Raw genomic sequence first — 22,072 nt, forward strand, 5'->3', positions numbered from 1 at the left:
GATGCAAATTGAAACAACAATGAGATACCATCTTGCCCCAGCACTAGTAGCAAAGTTCAACAAGACAGAAAATAACAAATGCTGGTGAGGATGTGGAGAGATTGGGACTCTCATCCACTGCTGATAGGACTGTAAAACTGTACAGCCACTAAGGAAAGGAGTATGGTAATTCCTTAAAAAGTTGGAATTAAAAATACCCTTTGACCCAACAATTCCATTACTAGCTATAAATCCTAAAGAAGAGAGAACCAGGACAAGAACAAACATATGCACACCCATGTTCATTGTAGCACTATTTACAACAGCAAAAAGATGGAAACAACCTAGGTGCCCGTCAAAGAAGAATGGATAACCAAACTATGGTACATACACACAATGGAATACTATGCAACGCTAAAGAATAATGCAGAATCTGCACAACACCGCATAATGTGGATAAACTTGGAGGGCATTATGCTGAGTGAAATAAAGTCAATTACAGAAGGATAAATATTGTATTAGTCTGTTACTGTTATAAGTCAAGGACAGGTTTCTATATGGAAGGAAATTTTCTTTGATGGTTACCAAGGATGGGAAAGGAGGAGAGGAAACACTACTAGATAGGTAGAGATGAGTACTGATTTGGCTGAAGTGAAGGGCAACATATCAAATATGAGTGATCAACACAGTGGCACTGAGGAAGAGGAAGACACAGAGAGGTGCATAGGAGGTACAGACAACAAGTATGGACCCTTTCACACACATAGCACTGCATTGTCAGTGATGGCAAACACTGATATATGGGTGCACAAGTTGAATGATCAGGTATGTCTATGCAGGGGAGAGTGTGCCCATGACCATGTACAGGGTCGGCAGACAATGTTTCAACAAATGTATTTGTATGTTCTGTAAGAATTTCCAGGTATATAGTAGAGCTGACAAGGGACAGGGTTGCAGTCACTTCTTGGCCACAGCCAGCTACCCAGAGGGAGCGAGTAGTTGGACCTGGGGACTCAGGACCATGGTTGCAGGGGACATTAAGTTCAATTGGCATAACACAGTACACACATTTTGGTCATGTTGTAAGAAGGGACCATTCCCTGGAGAAGGATGTCATGCTTGGTAGGGTGGAAGGTCGACGAAAGAGGGGGAGGCCTTCAATGAGATGGATTGACATGGTGGCTGCGATGATGGGCTCAAGTACAGCAGGGATTGTGGGGCTGGCGCGGGATTGGGCAGTGTTTCGTTCTGCTGTGCATGGGGTTGCTGTGAGTCAGAAACGACTCAACGGCACTTAACAACAACAACAGTACACAAAAACATCGTTCCACGTCCTTCTTTGGTGAGTAGCGACTGGGATCTTAAAAGCTTGCAAGCAGCCACCTAGAAGCAATGAAGGGCTTCTCCTCGTCCAGAGCATAGCATGGAAACAATTATTCCAAGGGACTGGTACACCATGCGATCCTCAGACTATATGACTATGAAACCAAAAGAACTAGATGGTGTCTGGCTACCACTGTCAAGCACTCAGAGGGGGATCTATGTAGGAGATACTGGATAGAACGAACAACAATGTGGAACAATACTCAAAATCATTAAAAAAAAAAAGAAAGAAAGAAAGTAAAAAAAGGGACCAGGTTTGCTGGTATGATAGAGTGTGGTGAAACACCTGAGACTATAGCTCCTAGCTGCTCTTTAGGTCTGGAACTGAACCCAGTCCTGTGGCTTCCAGTCAAACAAAAGACAGGTGTATGAGCTGAACATTTAAATTAGGTAGACACACTCCTCGGAGAGATCAATCATGGTAGAATAGAAGAGCTGTGTATGCACAGACAGCTCATGGACCTTGAGTGCATTGGAGGGAAGGTCACAGGGAAGAGGTAGCTATGGGGAGGAAGTAGGAGCAGAGCTGGTGCATTGTAGGAAATTGCAGTCTGTGTCATGAGACAATGTACGCGAACTGTGTATGGAAAATGAATTTGCTCTATAAACTTTCACCCAAATCACAATAAAAATTAAAAATTAAAAAAAAGAACATCATATATGAAGAAAGCAAAAGATAATTAAGGAGACAAGAAAGGAAGAAAACACTAAAATGGATGTCAGAAGAGACTGTGAAACTTGCTCTTGAATAGAGAGTATCTAAAGCAAACGGAAGAAATGACAAGATAAAAGAGCTAAACAGAAGATTTCAAAGAAAAGCTTGAGAAGACAGTCAATTATTATAATGAAATATGCAAAAGCTTTGAGTTAGAAAATCAAAAGGAAGAACATGCTCAGTTGAAAGAATTGAAGAAAAAAATCAAGCCTCCAGTGGCAATACTGAAAGATTCTAGGGGAAAAATATTGAATGATTCAAGAAGAATCAAAAGAACACAGAAGGAATACACAGAGTCACCATATAAAAAAGAAATGGGTGATGTTTATCTATTTCAGGAAGTGGCATGTGATAAAAAACCAATGTTACTGGTGAAAGAAGTCAAAGTAGTATTGAAGGAATTGATGAGAAACAAGGCTCCAGGAATTGACAGAATACCCACTGAGATGTTTGAACAAATAGATACAGCACTGGAGACTCATACTCATTTATGCCAAGAAATCTGGAAGACAGCTACCTGGCCAAATGACGGGAAGAGATCCATATCTGTACCCATTCCAAAGAAAGGTAACCCAAAAGAAGGTGGAAATTATCAAACAATTATCATTAATACCAACTCACAAGTAAAATTTTGCTGAAGATAATTAAAAAATGGTTGTAGCAGTACATCGACAGAGAACTGCCAGAAATTCAACCTGGATTCAGAAGAGGATGTAAAACGAGGGATATCATTGCTGATATCAGATGACTCTCTATGGGGAGGAAGAATACGAGAAAGAATACCAGAAAGATGTTTAGTTGTGTTTTATTGATCATGCAAAAGCATTCAACTGTGTGGATCATAACAATTTATGGATAACACTGAGAAGAATGAGAATTCCAGAACACTTAGTTGTGCTCATGAGGAATCTGTACATAGACCAGAAGGCAGTCATTCAAAAAGAACAAGGGGATACTGCATTGTTTAAAATCAGGATGGGTATGCATTGGGGTTGTATCCTTTCACCGTACTTACTCAATCTGCATGCTGAGTAAATAATCCGAGAAGGAGGATTACATGAAGAAGAATGTGGGATCAAGATTAGAGGAAGCCTCATTAACATCCTGCAATGTGCTGAAAATCAAGATGACTTGGAGCACTAACTGACAGTATGGATTACATCTCAACATAAAGAAAACGGAAATGCTCACAACTAGAGAAAAGACTGAAGTCAAAGATTTCATATTATTTGGGTCCACAATCAACACCAATGGAAGTAGCAGTTAAAAAATCAGATGTTGTATTGCACTAAGCAAATCCACTCTTTAAAGTGAAGAGCAAAGATGCCACTTTCAAGATTAAGTTGTGCCCAAGCCACGGTACAGTTTTCAGTATAGATTACATCTCAACATAAAGAAAACAAATATCCTCACAATTGGACCAATAAGCAACATCACAGTAAAGGGATGAAAGACAGAAGATGTCAGGTATTTCATTTTACTTGGATCCAAAATCAACACCCATGGAAGCAGCAGGCAAGAAACCAGATGTATTGCAGTGGGCAAATCTGCTGCAAAACACCTCTCTAAAGTCACTTTGAAGACTAAGCTGTACCTGACCCAAGCCATGGTATTTTCAATCACCTCATATGCATGTGAAAGCTGGACAATGAATAAGGACAACCAAAGAACAGTTTATACCTTTGAATTGTAGGGTTTGAGAAGAATACTGAAGATACTATATACTGCCAGAAGAATGAATAAATTCATACTAAAAGAAATGTAGTAGGAATGCTCCTTAGAAGTGAGAATGGCCAGACTTCCTCTCACCCATTTTCGTCATAATGTCAGAACAGACCAGTCCTTGGAAATGGATATCATGTTTGGTCAAGTGAAGAGTCAGTGAAAAAGGGGAAGACCCTTAATGAGATGGACTGACACAGTGGCTGCAATGATGGGCTCGGGTACAGAAAGGACTGTGAGGATGGTGCATGACTGGGCAGTGTTTCGTTCTGTTGTACAAAAGCTCACTATGAGCTGGAGGTGAATCAGTGGCACCTAAAACAACAACAACAATGTCTAATAGCCAGTATGTGGCAGAGCTCAACAGGACACTGCAAATTCCTTCTAGCACTGCTGCTGCTCTCTTAAGGCTGGGAATAGAAAATAAATTATAAGCATGTTGCGGTTCAGTGAATTACTTAAAATGTCCTTGTAGTCACAGTCCTCCACTTTTTGATGTAGTATAAATCCTAGCCTCTGTATCTGTGGTTATGGTACCATTGTGGAGTGAGCTGTGTGTTGCATAGATGAATAAGGATTAAGATGGGATGTATCTTGAGTCCCACCTTGCTGGAGGGTGTGACTCAAGTTTTCTCAAGACAATCCATGTGAATATTATGGCAAAGTTCACTCTCTTGCTCTGGATTCTGCATTTGGCTCATTGTCATCATCTCATTCCCAGTTCTGAGCACTTGAGACAACAGCCAATTTGGGTTGACCTGCTGATTTGAGTTTGTCAGCCCCTGCAAGCACATGAGTGAGGAGAATACTCCAGAGGGATGCGTAACCTGCAGATTTGGGACTTGCCAGCCTCCACCACCATGTGACCCATTTCCTTGGCAGTTTGTGAGTTCTATGAGACGTTACAGCAAAATATGGAACCCTAAGATGGGAGGGGGAGTACTGAGGGGAGAAGGAGGAGTTAATGTTAGACATAATGGAGTAGTATAGCAGTTTGGAGAAGTTGGACATTTGGGATATCTTTAACCTCTGCCTTATAAAAACCAGCCTTACATATATATTAATACTAACTTATTTGTCCTTGATCTATAAAGTTCTAACAAATACATGACAAGAGTTTTAGTCATGCCTAAATAGTATATGGGGCAGTGGTCTCTCAGCAGTAGAATTTTAGCCTTCCATGTGGGAAACCTGGGTTTGATTCTGTCCAATGCATATCATGTTTGTCAAGGGAAGCTTGCATGCTGCTACAATGCTGAAAAGGTTTCAGCAGCCTAAGATGAACAAAGAAGGCCTGGTGATCCACTTCTGAAATGCAGCCAATGAAAACCCAATGTACCACAACGGACTAAGCCACAATCAATCCAGGGATGGTACAGGATCAGGCAGTGTTTCATTCTGTTGTGCATGGGGTTGCTATGAGCTGAGGGCTGACTTGATGGCAGCTAACAATAATAATAACAGATGGTATATGGAGTCCCTGGGTGATGCAGACAGTTAATTCATTTGGCTGATAATCAAAAGGTTAGAAGTTAGAGTCCACCCAGAGGGACTTGGGAAGAGAGACCTAGAGATCTACTTCTGAAAAAATCAGCCAGTGAAAAACTGTATGGGTACTTTGACACATGAAGTTGCCGTGAGTCAGAACAACTGACTCAAAAGCAACTGGTTTTCAAACAGCATCTAGCACGTGAGGGCGCTCTAGCTAAGTTTCTTTTGAAACTAAGAAAAAAACTTTCAAATATACCATTCACAAGGTCCTAATGTATCTTGTTGTACTTCCGTACAAACTGACTTACAGCTTTCATACATTATTTGGGAATTTGAAGGAATTCAAGGGTATCTGACTTCTTCACTTGTGATCCACAGATTAATTATAAAACAAACTCTCTTGAATTTCTTATGTTATAAAATAAGAAAATCTCAATTACTGACTGACCTAATCTACAAGTAGGGATTAAAAAAAAAAAACAAAAAACCAAAACTTACTGCCATTGAGTCAAAGTCAATTTGTAGCAACCCTATAGGACAGAACAGAACTGCCCCATAAGGTTTCCAAGGCTAAATAATGGTGTTGGTGAAGAATATGGAATGTACCATGGAGTGTCAGAAGAACAAACAAGTATGTGCATAGGAAGTGCAGCCAGAATGTTCCTTGGAAGCAAGGATGGCCAGAGATCATCTCACCTACTTTGGTCATGTCGAAAGGGACCAATTCCTGGAGAAGGAGATCATACTAGGTAAAACAGAAGGTCAGCAAAAAAGGGGAAGATCTTCAACAAGATGGACTGACACAGTGCCTGCAATGACGGGCTCAAGCACGGCAATGATTGTGAGGATGGCGCAAGACCAAGCAGTATTTCACTGTGTTGTACTTAGGGTCACTGTGAGTCAAACTGATTCGATGGTACCTAACAATAACAACAAACCTTTACAGAAGCAGACTGCTTCATCTTTCTCCTGCAGAGATGCTGATGGGTTCAAACTGCCAACCTTTCAGTTAGTAGCCAAAGCACTTAGCCATTGGACTACCAGGGTTCCTTAAGTAGTGATAGACATTTTAAAAAGTAATAAAGCAAATTCTGAGAAGATAGTGGTGTAAACAAACCATCATTCCAACATTCCCCCACAAATACAACAAGGAAATGGTGCTCGGCTTTGAGGACTCAGGATCAGGGAACAGAGGAAGGCATAGAGAAACTGAGGCAACAAATTAACAATGAATCATATACAAAATGAAAAATTACTTCTTTCACTGTCCCTGCCCCACTCCCATCTACAGGTGCCTGCCAGTTGCTATGAACTAGGATAGTGGCTCCAGAAAAAAAGCCTGCTTCCCAGAAGAACTAGATGATGCCCAGTCATCAGTGCTGATCACTCTGAAAGGGATCACAATAAGAGGGGGAAAATTTGGAACAAAATTCAAAATCATTAAAAGGACTAGGCTTAGTGGTCTGATGCAGACTGGTGGAACCCTCGTGACTATGGCTCTTTGCAGTGTAGTAAATTACACAGTGTGGCTTCTCTAGCCATAAGTCTTTGTAAACTCCATGGTGGAATTTGCCATGAGCAATTGAGTAGCTGCTGATTGTTAATGTTATACACCTGGGGAATTATCTAGGGACGTTAGCTCTCTCTCAGGTGTATAGAATACTGATGTTGGGATTGGTTAGTCTGGCCACTCTGCCAGGCTCAAAAAGGAGCCCTCCTAGAGGTAGAAGAAGTCTGAGGCTGGCTGAGAGACCACAGGCTGAGAGAGACTGAGCACTGTTCCTGAACTTGAATTGTAGTCTGGTGCTTTCCTAATAAACCCCATAATCTGTGAGTTCTGTGTAGCCACTGCAGCAAATTATCCAACCCAATAGAAAGTGGTGGGTGCTGTGGGAGGAATGGTTGGCGTCAGGGTTGATGAAAGGGCTGGAGGGAGGCAGCATGTCTGGCCTTGTAGGGATAGGCCTTGGGCTATTGATGGTGCTTCTGTCTTCCTCTTGTGGGGTTAGAGGAGGTTAGAAGATGCGGCCTCCTTGCTCCTTTGGCACTCTTAAACACTCTTCAAGCTAGGAATTGAACTAAACCCCAGTGATTCAACTGGCAATCAAACAATGGACAAACCTGTAAGGTAAATAGTAGTAACATCAGGAGGGTATGCACTTATTATAACAACCAAACATAGAGATCAAAAGACCAGTGTTTCCCCAAGGATAGAGCTAGGAAGATGGGAGGTAATGGGAAGAACAAAGGGAAGGGATCTGGGCATAGGAAGGAAGTGGGAAGAAGTCTATCAGTGTGGGGATTGTAGTAAATGTCACAAAACAGAATATGGATTACTGAATGGAAAACCAATTTGCTCTGTTAATTTTTACCCAAATCACAATTAAAAGAAAGAAAGAGACTGCTTCCCTACTCAACACAGCCTCTGCCTGTACAGACAGGATCCCAAATTTCTAACCAAAATCTACAAGGTGGACTTTCCCAGGGGCCTGAGTGCAATGTGCCATCACCTCCCTACCCAGACACTGTGGCTGCAAGCCTTCTGAAAATTGCTATAGAAGACTCATGCAGTGGAACATGGTCCCATAATAAACACTCTACAAGCCTCTGCACACGCTGTAGCTCAGGCCTCTATAAGCAGCAGGACAGACCTCACGGGAAGCCAGTTCTGATCTGTCTGCACCCCCTTTCAGTCAGTGCTGAGGACTGCTGACTGAGACTGCTGTGTGCCAAGAAGCAGGTATCTTTACTGGAGGCTATACCCACAACCAACGTACTGTAGGGAGGGCTCTAACAGCAAAAAGGCACACCTCCCTAGAGGTTTGTTAGGAGAGTGACACCTCCTTCTTCACCTGGACACTGTCACTTGGAAGCCTGTGAATTGCTATAGAAGAGCCCTGTAGTGGAGTCTGCTCCCACAGTCAGCTCTTTACCTGGCTCCTGCACACACCATAGCTCTGGCCTCTGAAACCAACAGGACAAATCTCCCTGGGAGGTCAATAAGGGTTACTCTACTCCCACTTCCAGCTGGTGTGGATGTATGCTAACTAAAACTGCTATGTGCTAGGAAGCAGGAGTCTTGAGAGGAGGCTGCACTCAGCCAACAATCTATGGTATGTATGTGGGGGGGTGTGGATGTGGGGGGTGACTCTGATAACTAGGCAGACCTCCATGGTGATCTGATCAGAGCATGGCACCCTCTCCTCCATCTGATAATTGTTAGTTGCCAGACTGTTGTAAATTGCTATAAAAGGCTCCTGGAGTGGAGTCTGTTCCCATAGCCAGAACTCTACCTCATTGCACACCTCAAAGCTCAGGCCTCTGAAAGCAACAGGTCAGATCTCCCTGGGTATCAGTTTGGGTCTGTCTGCTGCTCCTTCCAGTTGGCACTGAGGACTACCATCTGAGGCCACAGTGTGCTAGGAATCAGGTATCTGGAGTGGAAGCTATATTCACAGCCAACATACTACAGGGTGGGCTCTGATAGCACCAAGGCAGACTTCCTGGGGGGGGGTGTCCATTGGGACTGTGACTACCACTCCTACAACCTGTAACCGCTGGTTGCTAGACTTATAGAAACTCCTACAGAAGGTTCCCTCCAGTGGAATTAGGAGACAGGTCAACCTAAGTGGAGACTGCTCCTCCAACCACCACAAGCCCACTGGGTCTCTGAAACCAACAAAAAAGATATCTCTGAGGTCATTCTGGGAGTATCCACCCCTCCTCCTCCTCCTGAAATGGAAGAGAGTCTGCTTGTTCTTCTCCTGAATGCAAGCTCAGATAAAAGCAGCCCCACAGGGAAGGAAACCCTGTGCAAAACCAGAGGCTAACACCCAACCTTCAAAGGGGGCTCAATGGCTGTAGGTTTTCTGACTTAAAATGTGACCACAGAAACAGAGATGTTAAGAGAGTAATAACCAGATAGGGAACTACACACCTTGGCAGAAAACTGATTAGTGCATTATATTTCACCTGAGTGACAGTGCCCACCACTGAACAATCTCATAAGAGTGTTCTCTGGTGTGTTTAGGAGAGATTGAAAGTGCAAAATCAAGATCAGGAATTTTGAATCCTGATTAACCAGAGAGAGAGAAGGAGCTATCACAAAGAGAGAGGGGAGACAGTAAGCAAAGGCCAAAGGCTCTGCCCACCTGTAAGTTTCTTGCAGAAAGCAGTGCAGGCAAAAACACCAGATCCTGGGGAAAACTAAGAAAGTTAACACCCTTGAAAACTGCAATACTCCAACAAAAAGTAGAACACACAGAACAGAAACAACGGCCAGTCCAAACAAACATGATAAAGTGGTGAAAGTGCATCCAGGAATGACCAAATAATAAAAAATAATAATAATAAAATCAATACAAATTAATGTTTTTTTAAAAAAAAGAATATAACAAGACTGAACATAATTACTACCACTCGTCTGAGGTTGTCATGCTATGGTGGCTTATACATTGCAGTTAGGGCTGGAGGCTATGCCACCAGTATTTCAAATACCAGCAGGGTCACCCATGGTAGACAGGTTTCAGTGGAGCTTTGAAACTAAGACAGACTGAGAAAAACTAGTCACTTCTGAAAAAAACAGCCAGTGAAAACCTTATGAATAGCAATGAAACACTGTCTGATATATTACTGGAAAACTTTTTGAATAGCCATGAAACATGGTCTGCTATAGTGTTGGAGATGAGCCCCTCAGGTTGGAAAGCACTCAAAATACGACTGGGGAAAAGCTGCCTCCTCAAAGTACAGTCAACTTTAATGACATGGTTGGAGTAAAGCTTTTGGAACCTTTATTTGCTGACAAGGCATGACTCAAGATGGGAAGAAAAAGCTGCAAACATTCATTAATAATCAGAACATGGAATGCACTAAGTATGAATCTAGAAAAATTAGAAGTTGTCAGAAATAAATGGAACAGATAAAGATCAATATTCTAGGCATTAGTGAGCTGAAATGGACTGGTATTGCCCATTTTGAATCTGACCATCATGGTCTGCCATGCTAGGAATGACAGATTTAAGAGGAATGGCACTGCATTCACCATCTAAAAGAACACTTCAAGAACTACTCTGAAGTCCAATACTGTCAATGGTAGGAAAATATGCATCTGCCTACAAGGAAGTCTAGTCAATATGACTATTATTCAAATATACACACCAACCACTAAAGCCAAAGATGAAGAAATTAAAGACTGTTACTAACTTCTAGATACACGCCTTGGAGAGATCAATCATGGGAGAATAGAGGGTTGTGTTTGAATAGGGAGACACTGGGGTGGGGGCAGGAATGCATGGGAGGGAAAGACACAAGGAAGAGGTAACTATGGAGAGGAAGTAGGTAGAGAGCTATTGCACTGTGGGAAACTGCAGTCAATGTCATGAGACAAAGTGTATGTGAACCACTGTATGGAAAATGAATTTGCTCTGTAAACTTTCACCCAAGTCACAATTAAAAATTTTAAAAAAAGATTGTTACCAACTTCTGCAGTCTGAAGTTGACCAGATATGCAATCAAGATGTATCAATCACTGCTTATAAATGAAATGCAAACATTGGAAAAGAAGAAGAATCATCATCAGTACTTGGAAAGTATGGCCTTGATGATAGAAATGATGGCAGAGATTGCATGATAGAATTTTGCAAGACCAATGATTTATTCATTGCAAATACTTTTTTTAACAACATAAACAGCAGCTTTTCACATGGATGTAGCCAGATGGAATACACAGGAATCAAATCAACTACATCTGTGAAATGAGGTGATAAAGAAGCTCAATATCATCAGTCAAAATAAAGTCAGGAGGTGACTGTGGAAAAAAATCATCAATGGCTCATATGTAAGTTTAAGTTGAAACTGAAGAATATTAAAACAAGTCCAAGAGAGCCAACATACAACACTGATTATATCCCACCTGAATTTAACAACCACCTAAAGAACAGATTTGACACACTGAACACCTATGACCAAAGACCAGACTAGTTGTGGGATCACATCAAGAACATCATCAAAGAAGAAAGAGAGCCGAAGGTGATTAAAAAGATAAGAAATTAAGGAAAGACCAAAACGGATGTCAAAAGAGACTCTGAAACTCGCTATTGAAGGGAAATTGACTAATGTGAATGGAATAAATGATGAAAGAAAAAAGCTGCACAGAGATTTCAAAGGGCAGTTCAAGAAGGCAAAGTAAAGTATTATAATGAAGTGTGCAAAGACCTGGAGTTAGAAAATAAAAAGGGAAGAACACACTTAACCGTTCTCAAGCTTAAAGAACTGAAGAAAAATTTAAGCCTTGAGTTGTAATGTTGAAGGACTCTATGGGCAAAATACTGAATGATGCAGAAGCATCAAAAGAAGATGGCAGGAATACAGAGTCACTGCACCAAAAAATGTGTCAATGTTCAACTGTTTCTGGAGGTAGCATATGATCAAGAACCAATAGTACTAAAGACAAAAGTCCAAGCTGCACTGAAGAAACTGGCAAAAAAACAAGCATCCAGGAATTGATGGAATACCCACTGAGATGTTTCAACTAATGGATGCGGCACTGAAGGCTCTTACTAGTTTATGCCAAGAAATCTTGAAGAAAGTTAATTAAGCCAACTGACTGGAAGTGATTGATATTTGTACCCATTTCAAAGAAAGGTGATTCAACAGAACGTGGAAATTTTCTAACAATATTAATATCACATGCAAGTAAAATTTTGCTGAAGATAATTCAAAAATGGTTGTAGCAGAACACTGAAGAACTTCCAGAAATACAAGCTAGATTCAGAAGATGTAGAACCAGGAATATCATTGCTGATGTCAGATGGATCTTGGCTGAAAGTAAAGAATACCAGAAAGATGTTTACCTGTGTTTTACTGATTATGCAAAGGCATTCGACTCTGTAGATCATAACAAATTATTGAGAAGAATGGGAATTCCAAAATACTTAATTATGTTTATGAAGAACCTGTACACAGACCAAGAGGCAATCCTTTAAACAGAACAAGGGGATACTACATTGTTTAAAATCAAGAAGGGCATGAGTCAAGCTTGTATCCTTTCATCATACTTATTCAATCTTCATGCTGAGCAAATAATCTGAGAAATTGGACTATATGAAGAAGAGTGTAGCATCAGGATTGAAGGAAGACTCAACAACGTGCAATATGCAGATGACACAACCTTGCTTGCTGAAACTAGAGATAACTTGAAGCACTTACTGGTGAAGATCAAAGACTACAGTCTTCAGTATGGATTACACCTCAACATAAAGAAAACATAAATCCTCACAACAGGACCAGTAAGTAACATCATGATAAATGGAGAAAAGATAGAAGCTGTCAGGGATTTCATTTTACTTGGATCCACAATCAACACTCATAGAGGCAGCAGTCAAGAAATCAGATGTTGTACTGCACTGGGCAAACGTGCTGCAAAGGACCTCTTTAAAGGTATCACTGAAGACTAAGCTATGCCTGATCTAAGCTATGGTATTTTCAGTCACCTCATATGCATGTGAAAGCTGGATAATGAATAAGAAAGACTGAAGAAGAGTTGATGCCTTTTGAACTGTGCTGCTGGTGAAGAATACTGAGAATACCATAGACTGCAAGAGGAATGAACAAATCTGTTCTGAAGGAAGTGCAGTCGGAATGCTCCTTAGAAGCGAGAATGGCCAGACTTCTCACCCATTTTAGTCAAGTTGTCAGAAGGCACCATTCCCTGGAGAAGGATATCATGGTTGGTCAAGTGGAGGGACAGCTAAAAAGGGGAAGATCTTAACGAGACGGATTGACATACTGGCTGCAACAATGAGCTCCAGCGCAGCAAGGATTGTGAGGCTGGTGCAGTGTTTCTATGAGTCATAGCCAAGTCAGCGGCACCTAACAACAACAAACATAATTACAGGGCTAAGGGAAAACACAAAGAGCTAAAAGAAATAAGGAAAACAGTGTAAGAATAAAATGAGAATTTAAAGAAAGAGGTATTCCAACTGAAAGGAACAATAACTGAAACGAGAAACACAACAGAAGGACTTACCAACAGTGTTAATCAGGAAGAGGAAAGAGTTCATAATTAAAGGATATGATAGTTAAAATAGCAGATGTTGAGCAACAAGAATGGAGGCTCAAGAAAGCTGAGCAGTTTAATGGAATTACAGGACAACAACAAGAAGATAACTAATGTACGCACTATGGGAATTCTAGGAGGAGATGAGAGAAAGGACAGGAAGGATATTTGAAGGAATAATTACAAAAAATGTTTCCCCAATCTAAAGAAGGACATGCATCTACAAATCCAAGAAGCTCAAAGAATCCCAAGCAGGATAACTCCAAAGATAACTACATCAAGACATAAAAAGAGAGAATCCTGAAAGCAGTGAGAGGGAAGCAAACAGTCACATACAAAGGATCATCAATAAGATTAAGTGCCAAATTTTCCTCTAACGCTAGAGGTCAGAAGGCAATGGAATTTTACATTTAAAGTGCTGAAAGAAAAACCAACAAAAAACAAAAAAAACTGTCAACTAAGAATACTGTAATACTATAACCAATAAAACTATCCTTTAAGATTGAGAGTGGAATTAAAATTTTCCCAGATAGACAGAAGATGAAAGAGTTCATATCCACCACAGGAGCTCTAAAAAAATTTTGTTTTGGAGCTCTGTCACTTGGTACATAAATTTTCATTATGGCTATTGTACTCTTGTTGGACCAAAACTTTAATCATTATATAGTGCCCTTCCTTATCTCTTATAATGGAATTTGACTTAAAGTATGTTCTGGTTACCTAGTGATGCTCTGACAAGAAATATATCACAAATGGCATGGCCTTAACAAGCAGGAGTCTATTCTTACATTTTGGAGGCTTTAAGTTCAAGTTCAAAGTGCCAGGCTCTAGGGGCTGGGTGAAAGGCCCTCAACCTTGGAGTCCAGCTCTGCCTCTTGCTCCCGACCTACTGGAGCTAGAGGCGTTTCTTCACTCAGACAGCTACTGGCTGCTGAGGCTGAGAAGCTCCAAGGTAAAAAAGGCACAGTCCCGACATTACCAATCCACATGGCAGGCCATTAACTTAAGTCCCTTGTAAGTCCCAAGGTCAGGAGAGCATAGCAGGCTGCTGAGCAACAACACAGCTACATGCAGGGTCCAAGCGTGCCATAGGCTAGAGACCATTCTCAAAACTTCTCTTTATATACAGGAAGCAGACCACATACCCAAAGGCAGCTACTCAGCTGCTCCCAGTAGATTCCACCATGGAGTTGCTTACCAGTCTCATCATGGGGAATACTACATCCAGCTACCCAGTCACTCAACCAGGCCTAGCCACATTGACATACAAACATAACCATCACAAAGTATATTTTATCAGAGATTATTATTGACACTCCTGCTCTCTTTTGGTTACTGTGTGATATATCTGCTTTTTTTTTTTTTTTTCCCCATCCTTTGATTTTTAACCTCATTACGTCTTTGCATGTACGGTATGTCTCTTGTATGCAACATATTGATGGGTCATATTTATTTTATCCACTCTGCTACTCTCTGTCTCTTGACTTGTGTACTTAAACCATTTAAGTGTGATTATCAATAGGTATGAATTTATTGACATTTTGTAACACTTTTTATTATGTGTGTGCTGATAATGGTTTCTTTGTTCTAGTGAATTCTTCTTGTTTCTAGATTTTCTTTTTGCTTCCTTCATTGTGTTGTTGATTTTGTATTTGTTGATTTTATTCCCCTTTATTTTGGTGCACAGATTTACTAATTTTCATTGTGGTTACTCTGAAATTTACATTTATCTTTCTGAGTTTAAAGCAGATTGTTATAGCATGATATTGCCTTGACTTCTTCTCTATATGAAATTTCTGTAACTACAGCATTTATTCCCACTTTTGTTTTAAAGATGTCATCATTTACACATTGACATCTCTGATTCTTTATTTTCAGTTTTATTTTGCTTTTGAGAATTCTTTATTTGAATTGTCTTCTGAGTGATGCTATTGTGTATCTTCATCTCAGGTTGTATCATGTCATTAGTTTCTATCCATAGGACTTCCTTTAATACTTCTTGTAAGGCTGGTCTGGTTTTTACAGATTCCCTTAATTTCTATTTATCTGGGAATGTCCTAGTTTCACCATCATATTCTGAAAGATATTTTTGCTGGATATATGATTCTTGGTTGGCAAGTCTTTTCTTTCAGGTTTTTATATGTCATTCCACTGCATTCTAGCCTGTGTGGTTTCTGCAAGCAAGGCTGTTTTGTTGTTGTTTTTTTTTTTTCCATGAGCTGCTCTCAGAATTCTTTCTTTGCCTTTGGTTCAATTATGATATGTCTTGGTGAGTTTCTTTTGGGAGTCGATCTTGTATGGGGTTCATTTAGTTTCTTCGATGGAAACTTCCTCATTATTCATGATATGAAGGAAATTTTCTGATGATAAATATTCCACTATTCTCTCTGTGCTTTTTTCTTCCCCCTTCTCCTCCTGTTCTGGAGTTTCAATTACACATAAAGTATTCTTCCTGACAGTGTCCCTCATAACTCAAAGGCTTTTTTCCTTCATTCTTTCTTCTGATTTTCTTCAAACAAATCAGTATCAAGAACATGTTCTCTATTTTGCTAATGTTTTCTTTCATTGATTCAATTCTACTTCTATGTCCTTCCATTGAGTCATAACTATTTCTAACATCTTATTGCTAAATTTTTAGATGTCTACTTGTTGTTTTTGATGGTTTCTAAATGTCTTTTTGTCATTTTGTTCTTTATTACTTTCCTGAATTCTTCTAGGCTTTTGTGTGTTTTCCTTGATCTCCTGAGGATCTTATTAAGTTTTCTGAATTCCTTGACATGTAGTTCCATTACCATTTCTTCCTTGAAAAGGTTCTGTCCTTTTATTTTGATCATTTGAGTCATCTTATCTTGTTTCTTCATGTGATTTGTTATTGTTTGTTGTCTTCAGGTATTAAGTTTCACGTTAGCAGTTAGTGTGTTCTCTAGAGGCCAGGGCAAAACTTCTTCCTGTAAGGGAGTGATACCCAAATCGTTGAAGAATGTTCACTCTGTATGGAAAATTGGTGTCTCAGTATATGGTGAGGTATCAAGAGTTTTCAGTGCAAGTGCAGACAGCATGAAGGAACTGTTTGGATGTGGAATGTGTGCTGCTGAAGACAATGGGACATTAGATGACGATATTAAGACTCCTACTCATTGTTTGGCAGGGCTGTAGCTGGTGCTAGTCAAGATGTAACTGGTGCTGCTGGTAAGGTGATATGTCTGTCTGACTGGTTACCTGGGTGTGGGTGCTGGGAGTGTTTTCACTGGTTGTGGGGCTGAATGCTGTGTGTGTCTGTGTGCCAACAGTTGCCAGATTATTGAGACGAGGTTTTATCGGTCACCAGTCACTGAGTAGGTAGGATGGGAACATGTATCACTGATCCTGGGCAGATGGTGCTATGCCGGGGTACACAGAGTACGTTTGAGCCTTCAGTTGCAAGAGGAAGGGGCAGTGCTGGTGACAAGGCAGGCGGTGCTACCAGGCACAGGTGCGTGCTCAGGTGTAGACTCCATGTCCTGCTAGAGTCACCAGTCCACAGGCCCTCCAAGAGTTGGCTGGGTGGAGAAGGGGACGTCACTGGTCCAAGGGTCACTAGCACAGGGGTGGGGAAGTGGGATGTGCCACCAGTACATTAGCATGTGAGGGGGTTGGATGGGGGGTGGTGACACTGCAGATCTAAGGGTTTCCAGCACAGGAGGCTAGGGGAAGCCTCAGTGTAAGTGGCGACCACACTCAACTTTTGCTGGGTGGGGAGTGATCCTACCTGGCTCTAGACATGCGTGCAGGGATAACTCCTGCAAGGGAGCACCAGCTGAGGGAGGCTTCGGCTAGGAACACTGCTTGCTTGGTTTCAATGTGGCCATGCTGGGCAGGTAAGGTTGTCAGGGCACCAACGATGTCCATAGTCTCTCTTTCTACTTGGGCTCTTGGTCCAATTCCTTAGCTTTCTCTCTGTTGCTCTGGATTTCAACATTTCCAACTATATCTGACTCACCATTTTCTCAAGTTTTTGTTGTAAGGGGGACGTCATGAGGCATCTTGAACCATCTCCTCTCATCTATTATATGAATAAGGGTAATCCCAAACCTAAAAGTGTTAGATGATCATTTTCCTCAGTATTTAAAGTTACTTCAACACATAGATTTTGAAATGTATAAACTAATACATAAAAGCTATGAGGAAAATGTCATAGCTTTAAAATCCAAAAAGCCTAAATATATACAACTTCATAGGCCTTTTACAGTTACATTAATTCTGTTGATAAAAAATACATCATATAATCATGTTTATTCTTAACTATCTGTGCCACTATCATCCCATACAGATTGTTAAAACATCCTCCTAACATTCTGCTTCCTATTTCATATCTCCAATTCAATCTACACAGAAATGACCAATTATGTATCTTGAGTCACTGCTTCACTAGACTGTGTGATTCAAATCATCAGCCTTAGTTTCCTTAAAGGTATGGTCTGCATTCAATATACATGAATGTCTAGCAAAGTTCTCTCTTGTTCTGGATCCTGCATGTGGTTCTCACCTGACCTCCAGTTATTGGGACCGAGCCAGCAGCCTGTAAGTGAGGAAAATCCTACAGACTGGCACCTGACCCACAGATTTGGGAGCTGCCAGCCTCTACAGCAGTGTGATCCATTTTCTTGGAGGATCATGAGTTCTCTGAGATGTTGTTATGAATTACAGAATTCTAAAACAGGAGGGAGAGTATTAGGGGAGGAGGAGGAGTTGATGTTAGAGATGAGGAATGGTACAGCAATGTGGAAAAGTTGAACACTTGGGACATCTTTAACCTCCACTTCATAGGGAGTAGTGTTGCACTGATCCTTCTAAAAGAATTGTTAGTATACCAAGGCACATTTTGTTCTGTCATATAGAGGGTTGCTATGAGTTGGAGCCGACTCTGCAGCACTTAACAATAGGGCACATATTTTACAACATGAGTGAAATAGTATTTTTGGTATCATCATTTTGGTTACTAAATAATTACTTAGAAATTAACTTACTAGGTATAAAATAAAAACTTCTGCAGATTATTAAGGGTACATCTTGAAGTTCTAAAATCTAAAGCATATTTCCAGAAAACTTATAAGTAATTCAAGTGAAATTATCAAAATTTTTACCAATTGAACAGACCAATTCATTAACATTTTTTTTTTCATAAAAAATAATTTAAGAACATGTTTAAGTTGAACTCATCAAACCTTTAGGTGTGTTGTTGTTAGGTGCTGTCGAGTCGGTCCCAACTCATAGTGTCCTCATGTACAACATAATGAAACAATGTCTGGTCCTGTATCATCCTCACAATCATTGCCATGCTTGAGCCCATCATCACAGGCACTGTGTCAATCTATCTTGTTGACAATCTTCCCCTTCTCATTGACCCTCTACAAGGAAGGTTGGGCAACCTATTTCTGTAGTGATACCACCTTGGAAACCCAAGGAGGGGTCACTATGAGGCTGATCCGACTCGACGGCAGCGAGTTTGGTTTTTGGTTTGGTTTCTACTTTACCAAGCATGATCTCCTTCTCTGGTGATTGGTCCCTTCTAATAAAATGACTAACATAGGACAGATGAAGTCTGGCCACTGTTGCCTCTGGGGACCATTCCAGCTATACTTCCTCCATAATATACATAAAAGTCTAGCAAAGTTCTCTCCTGCTCTGGATCCTGCACCTAATTCATCATCATATGACCTCTAGTTCTTGGGACTTAAGCAAACAGCCTATTGTCTGACCTGACTCACCAGCTTCTGCAACCACATACATGAGGAAAATCCTCCAGACTGACACCTGACTCACAGATTTGGGACTTGCCAGCCTCCACAACTGTGTGACTCATTTCCTTGGAGGTTCAATATTCACCAACACAACAACTCAAATGCATCAATTCTTCTGCTGTCTTCATCACTGTCCAGCTATCACATGGGTATGAATCTTATGAAAATAGTATGGCTTAGGTTAGGCATACCTTAGTCTTCAATGATATCTTTGCATTCAAACACTTTAAAGAGGTCTTTTGCAGATATGCCCAGTGCAATACGTTGTTTGATTTTTTTGACTGTTGCTTCTATGGGCACTGATTGTGGATCCAAGTAAATGGTACACTCATCTGTCAGTCTGTCACACTGTTGTGGCTTGTGTGTTGCTGTAAGACTGGAAGCTATGCCACCAATATTTCAAGTACTAGTAGGATCACCCATGGTGGACAGTTTTCAGTGGAGTTTCCAGCCTACAACAGACTCAGGAGGATGTAGCCAGGTTCACTTCTGAAAACACTGAACACTGAATGTCTTATGAACAGCAGGGAAACCTTTAGGTATAACCACCAGTAAATAAGTATGAAGAATAAATTAAGTGACACTATAAAGAGGTGGCAAACTCAGGACATTCTACAAGACTTGAGAGATTTAAAAGATACAACAACCAGTTGTAATGTACTACATTTCTGAATAAATCACCTATGAAGGATAATTTGAAATATAGTATTAAATGAGATGAAAATTTATTGAACAGAAAGGTGGAAAGAATTGACTGGGGGAAAAAAGAGGTTATAAATCCTATATATAGGGTGATTTTTTATGGTGGTTAAAAAATAAATATGTACAGTTTCATACACATATGAATATATGCCTGTTTATGAAAAAAATAATATGGGAGGAAATGCACTGAGTGATGTATGATAAATGGTGATTTGTGGGGATGTGATGCTTTAATTCTTTAGTTTTGCTTGTCTGTATTTCCTAATTTTCAATAATGCATAGGTACTATTCCAAAATGTAAGTGGTTTAAGATAAAACATTTAAAAAAAACAAGCAAAGTTAAGACCCAAAAGATAATTTTAAATTGCTATTACTACCAGATAAAGGGAGCTCTGGTAGCATAGTGGCTAAGGCACTTGACTGCTAACCAGAAGGCTGGCAGTTCAAATCCACCAGCCACTCCTCGGAAGGAAGATGGGGCAATCTACTTCCGTAGTGATACTGCCTCGGAAACCCAAGAAGGGGTCACTATGAGTCGGGGCCGACTCGATGGCACATAACAACAACAACCAGATAAAACTTACTACGTGTGAGGCATTATGCTAGGTGCTTTTGCTATACTTTAGTCTTTTAAGAATTCTACCCAGGAGCTCTAGTGGTGGTGTTCAAACCCACCAGCCATTCTCTGGAAGGATGATGGGGCAATCTACTTCTGTAAAGATTTACCACCTTGGAAACCCAATGAGGATCACTATGAGTCGAAGTTGACTCAATGGCAGTGGGTTTGGTTTTGGTTTAAATACTATTAAATATGGACCGATACCAGATCAGTAACTTTAAAACATGATCACAGGACAAATAAGTAACTGTGATATATATGTAGTGTTTGTATAGGGAGTTATCTAATCAAATCAACTGGGAAACATCTTGAGCTCCTATCTTAGGAAAATCCAATTAATAAAACCACAAAAAAGTAAATGAAGTCCATCAGGCATACAACTATCAAAGCAGATACTGTTACCAAATCCTGAAGTTTGCATTCTTGGTAACATTTAAGGCTGAAATACATTTAAGCATTAGTTCCCAGAAATCTATAGTTTATATACTTATACATTTTCAATTATTCAAAAACTGCTCCTTTATTACTGAAAAAATAAAGAAAAGACTTACTGAACTTAGATCATTTAACCACCTTTAAAATAAGTTTGTGAATGATTTCTTTTAAGGGTTTTATCATACCGCTGCATTCCTGCTCTGAAGCAAAGGCTTTGTGTTCCGAATTAAGAGTCTATGGTCTGGATCCATAACATATGGTTTCTTTCTTTTGTCAGTCTTTTCCTTCTGTTCATCATCAGACTCATAGAAATTCTTCTCACTGTCCTCTAGACCTTCATCCTGCAAAGAAAGAAACCCAGTCTAAAGATTAATTTAGGCCCTCAATGGCTCAAATACTTCATAGTCAAAGAAAAATTTTTAAAAATAACTACATTATGGTAACATTTTGCTGTAGAATACTACTGTTGGGACACTTCTAAATTATTATACTACATAAATGGAATAAACACCTTAGGGTTTTTTTTTCATATTTTTAATACAGTAACTGCCCCTTTAGTGCTATATATAATGCTTGTTTTATATTTACATGGATGTACCCGCAGTTGCGCAAATGGGACACTTAACTATTAGACTCTATCCAGCCCTATATACAAGACTATTTAATACCTTGAAACCATCTCCACAAATTGTTAGTCACTCTGTAACTAGATCAAAGGGTCCAAAGAAAGAAGAACACTATTTGAACTTTAACACATATTAAAAAAAAAAAAAAAAAAGTATTAAAACATGACAGGTGAAAATTTGATTTGAGTTGGTCTCTATGTTGTAAAGAAAAAGTCTTAAGTTTTGATTTATGGATATCCTGTTTGTTTCCACCAATAAAATCTGTCTACAGGCATTTAATCCTAAAACTAAATAAAAGCAAAGCACACAATCATACAATAATGTCCATGTATATCAAACTCATCTACAGATTACAGGTAACTTCTGTTACCAATTACCTAAAACATCCTTGCATCTTCTGTAATGATGGAGATATGCTTTCCGCTATTCCTCCAAGTGCAACTTATCACCTTAACTACTATCCATAGGCCAAACACAAGAAGACTCTGAAAGGTACAGAGAAGAGGGCAGACTGGATAGGGACTGAGGACCAGAGAAGGACACAATGATGGATTCTCTAGGTTT

At 40.1% G+C, this 22,072-nt stretch overlaps 1 protein-coding gene across 1 annotated transcript in view; it reads right to left on the reverse strand.

Annotated features, from left to right (window-relative positions):
- AP3B1 (adaptor related protein complex 3 subunit beta 1) overlaps positions 1-22,072 on the reverse strand; it is a 452,161-nt gene that overhangs the window by 223,818 nt on the left and 206,271 nt on the right. The window contains exon 8 of the mRNA XM_007943446.1: positions 21,068-21,223. Within this exon, the coding sequence (XP_007941637.1) occupies positions 21,068-21,223 (156 nt within the window). The remainder of the gene's footprint in view (positions 1-21,067; positions 21,224-22,072) is intronic.

Source organism: Orycteropus afer, unplaced genomic scaffold (genome assembly GCF_000298275.1).
Source record: "Orycteropus afer afer isolate SDZICR_OR568_19922 unplaced genomic scaffold, OryAfe1.0 scaffold00107, whole genome shotgun sequence".
Classification (NCBI taxonomy): domain Eukaryota; kingdom Metazoa; phylum Chordata; class Mammalia; order Tubulidentata; family Orycteropodidae; genus Orycteropus; species Orycteropus afer.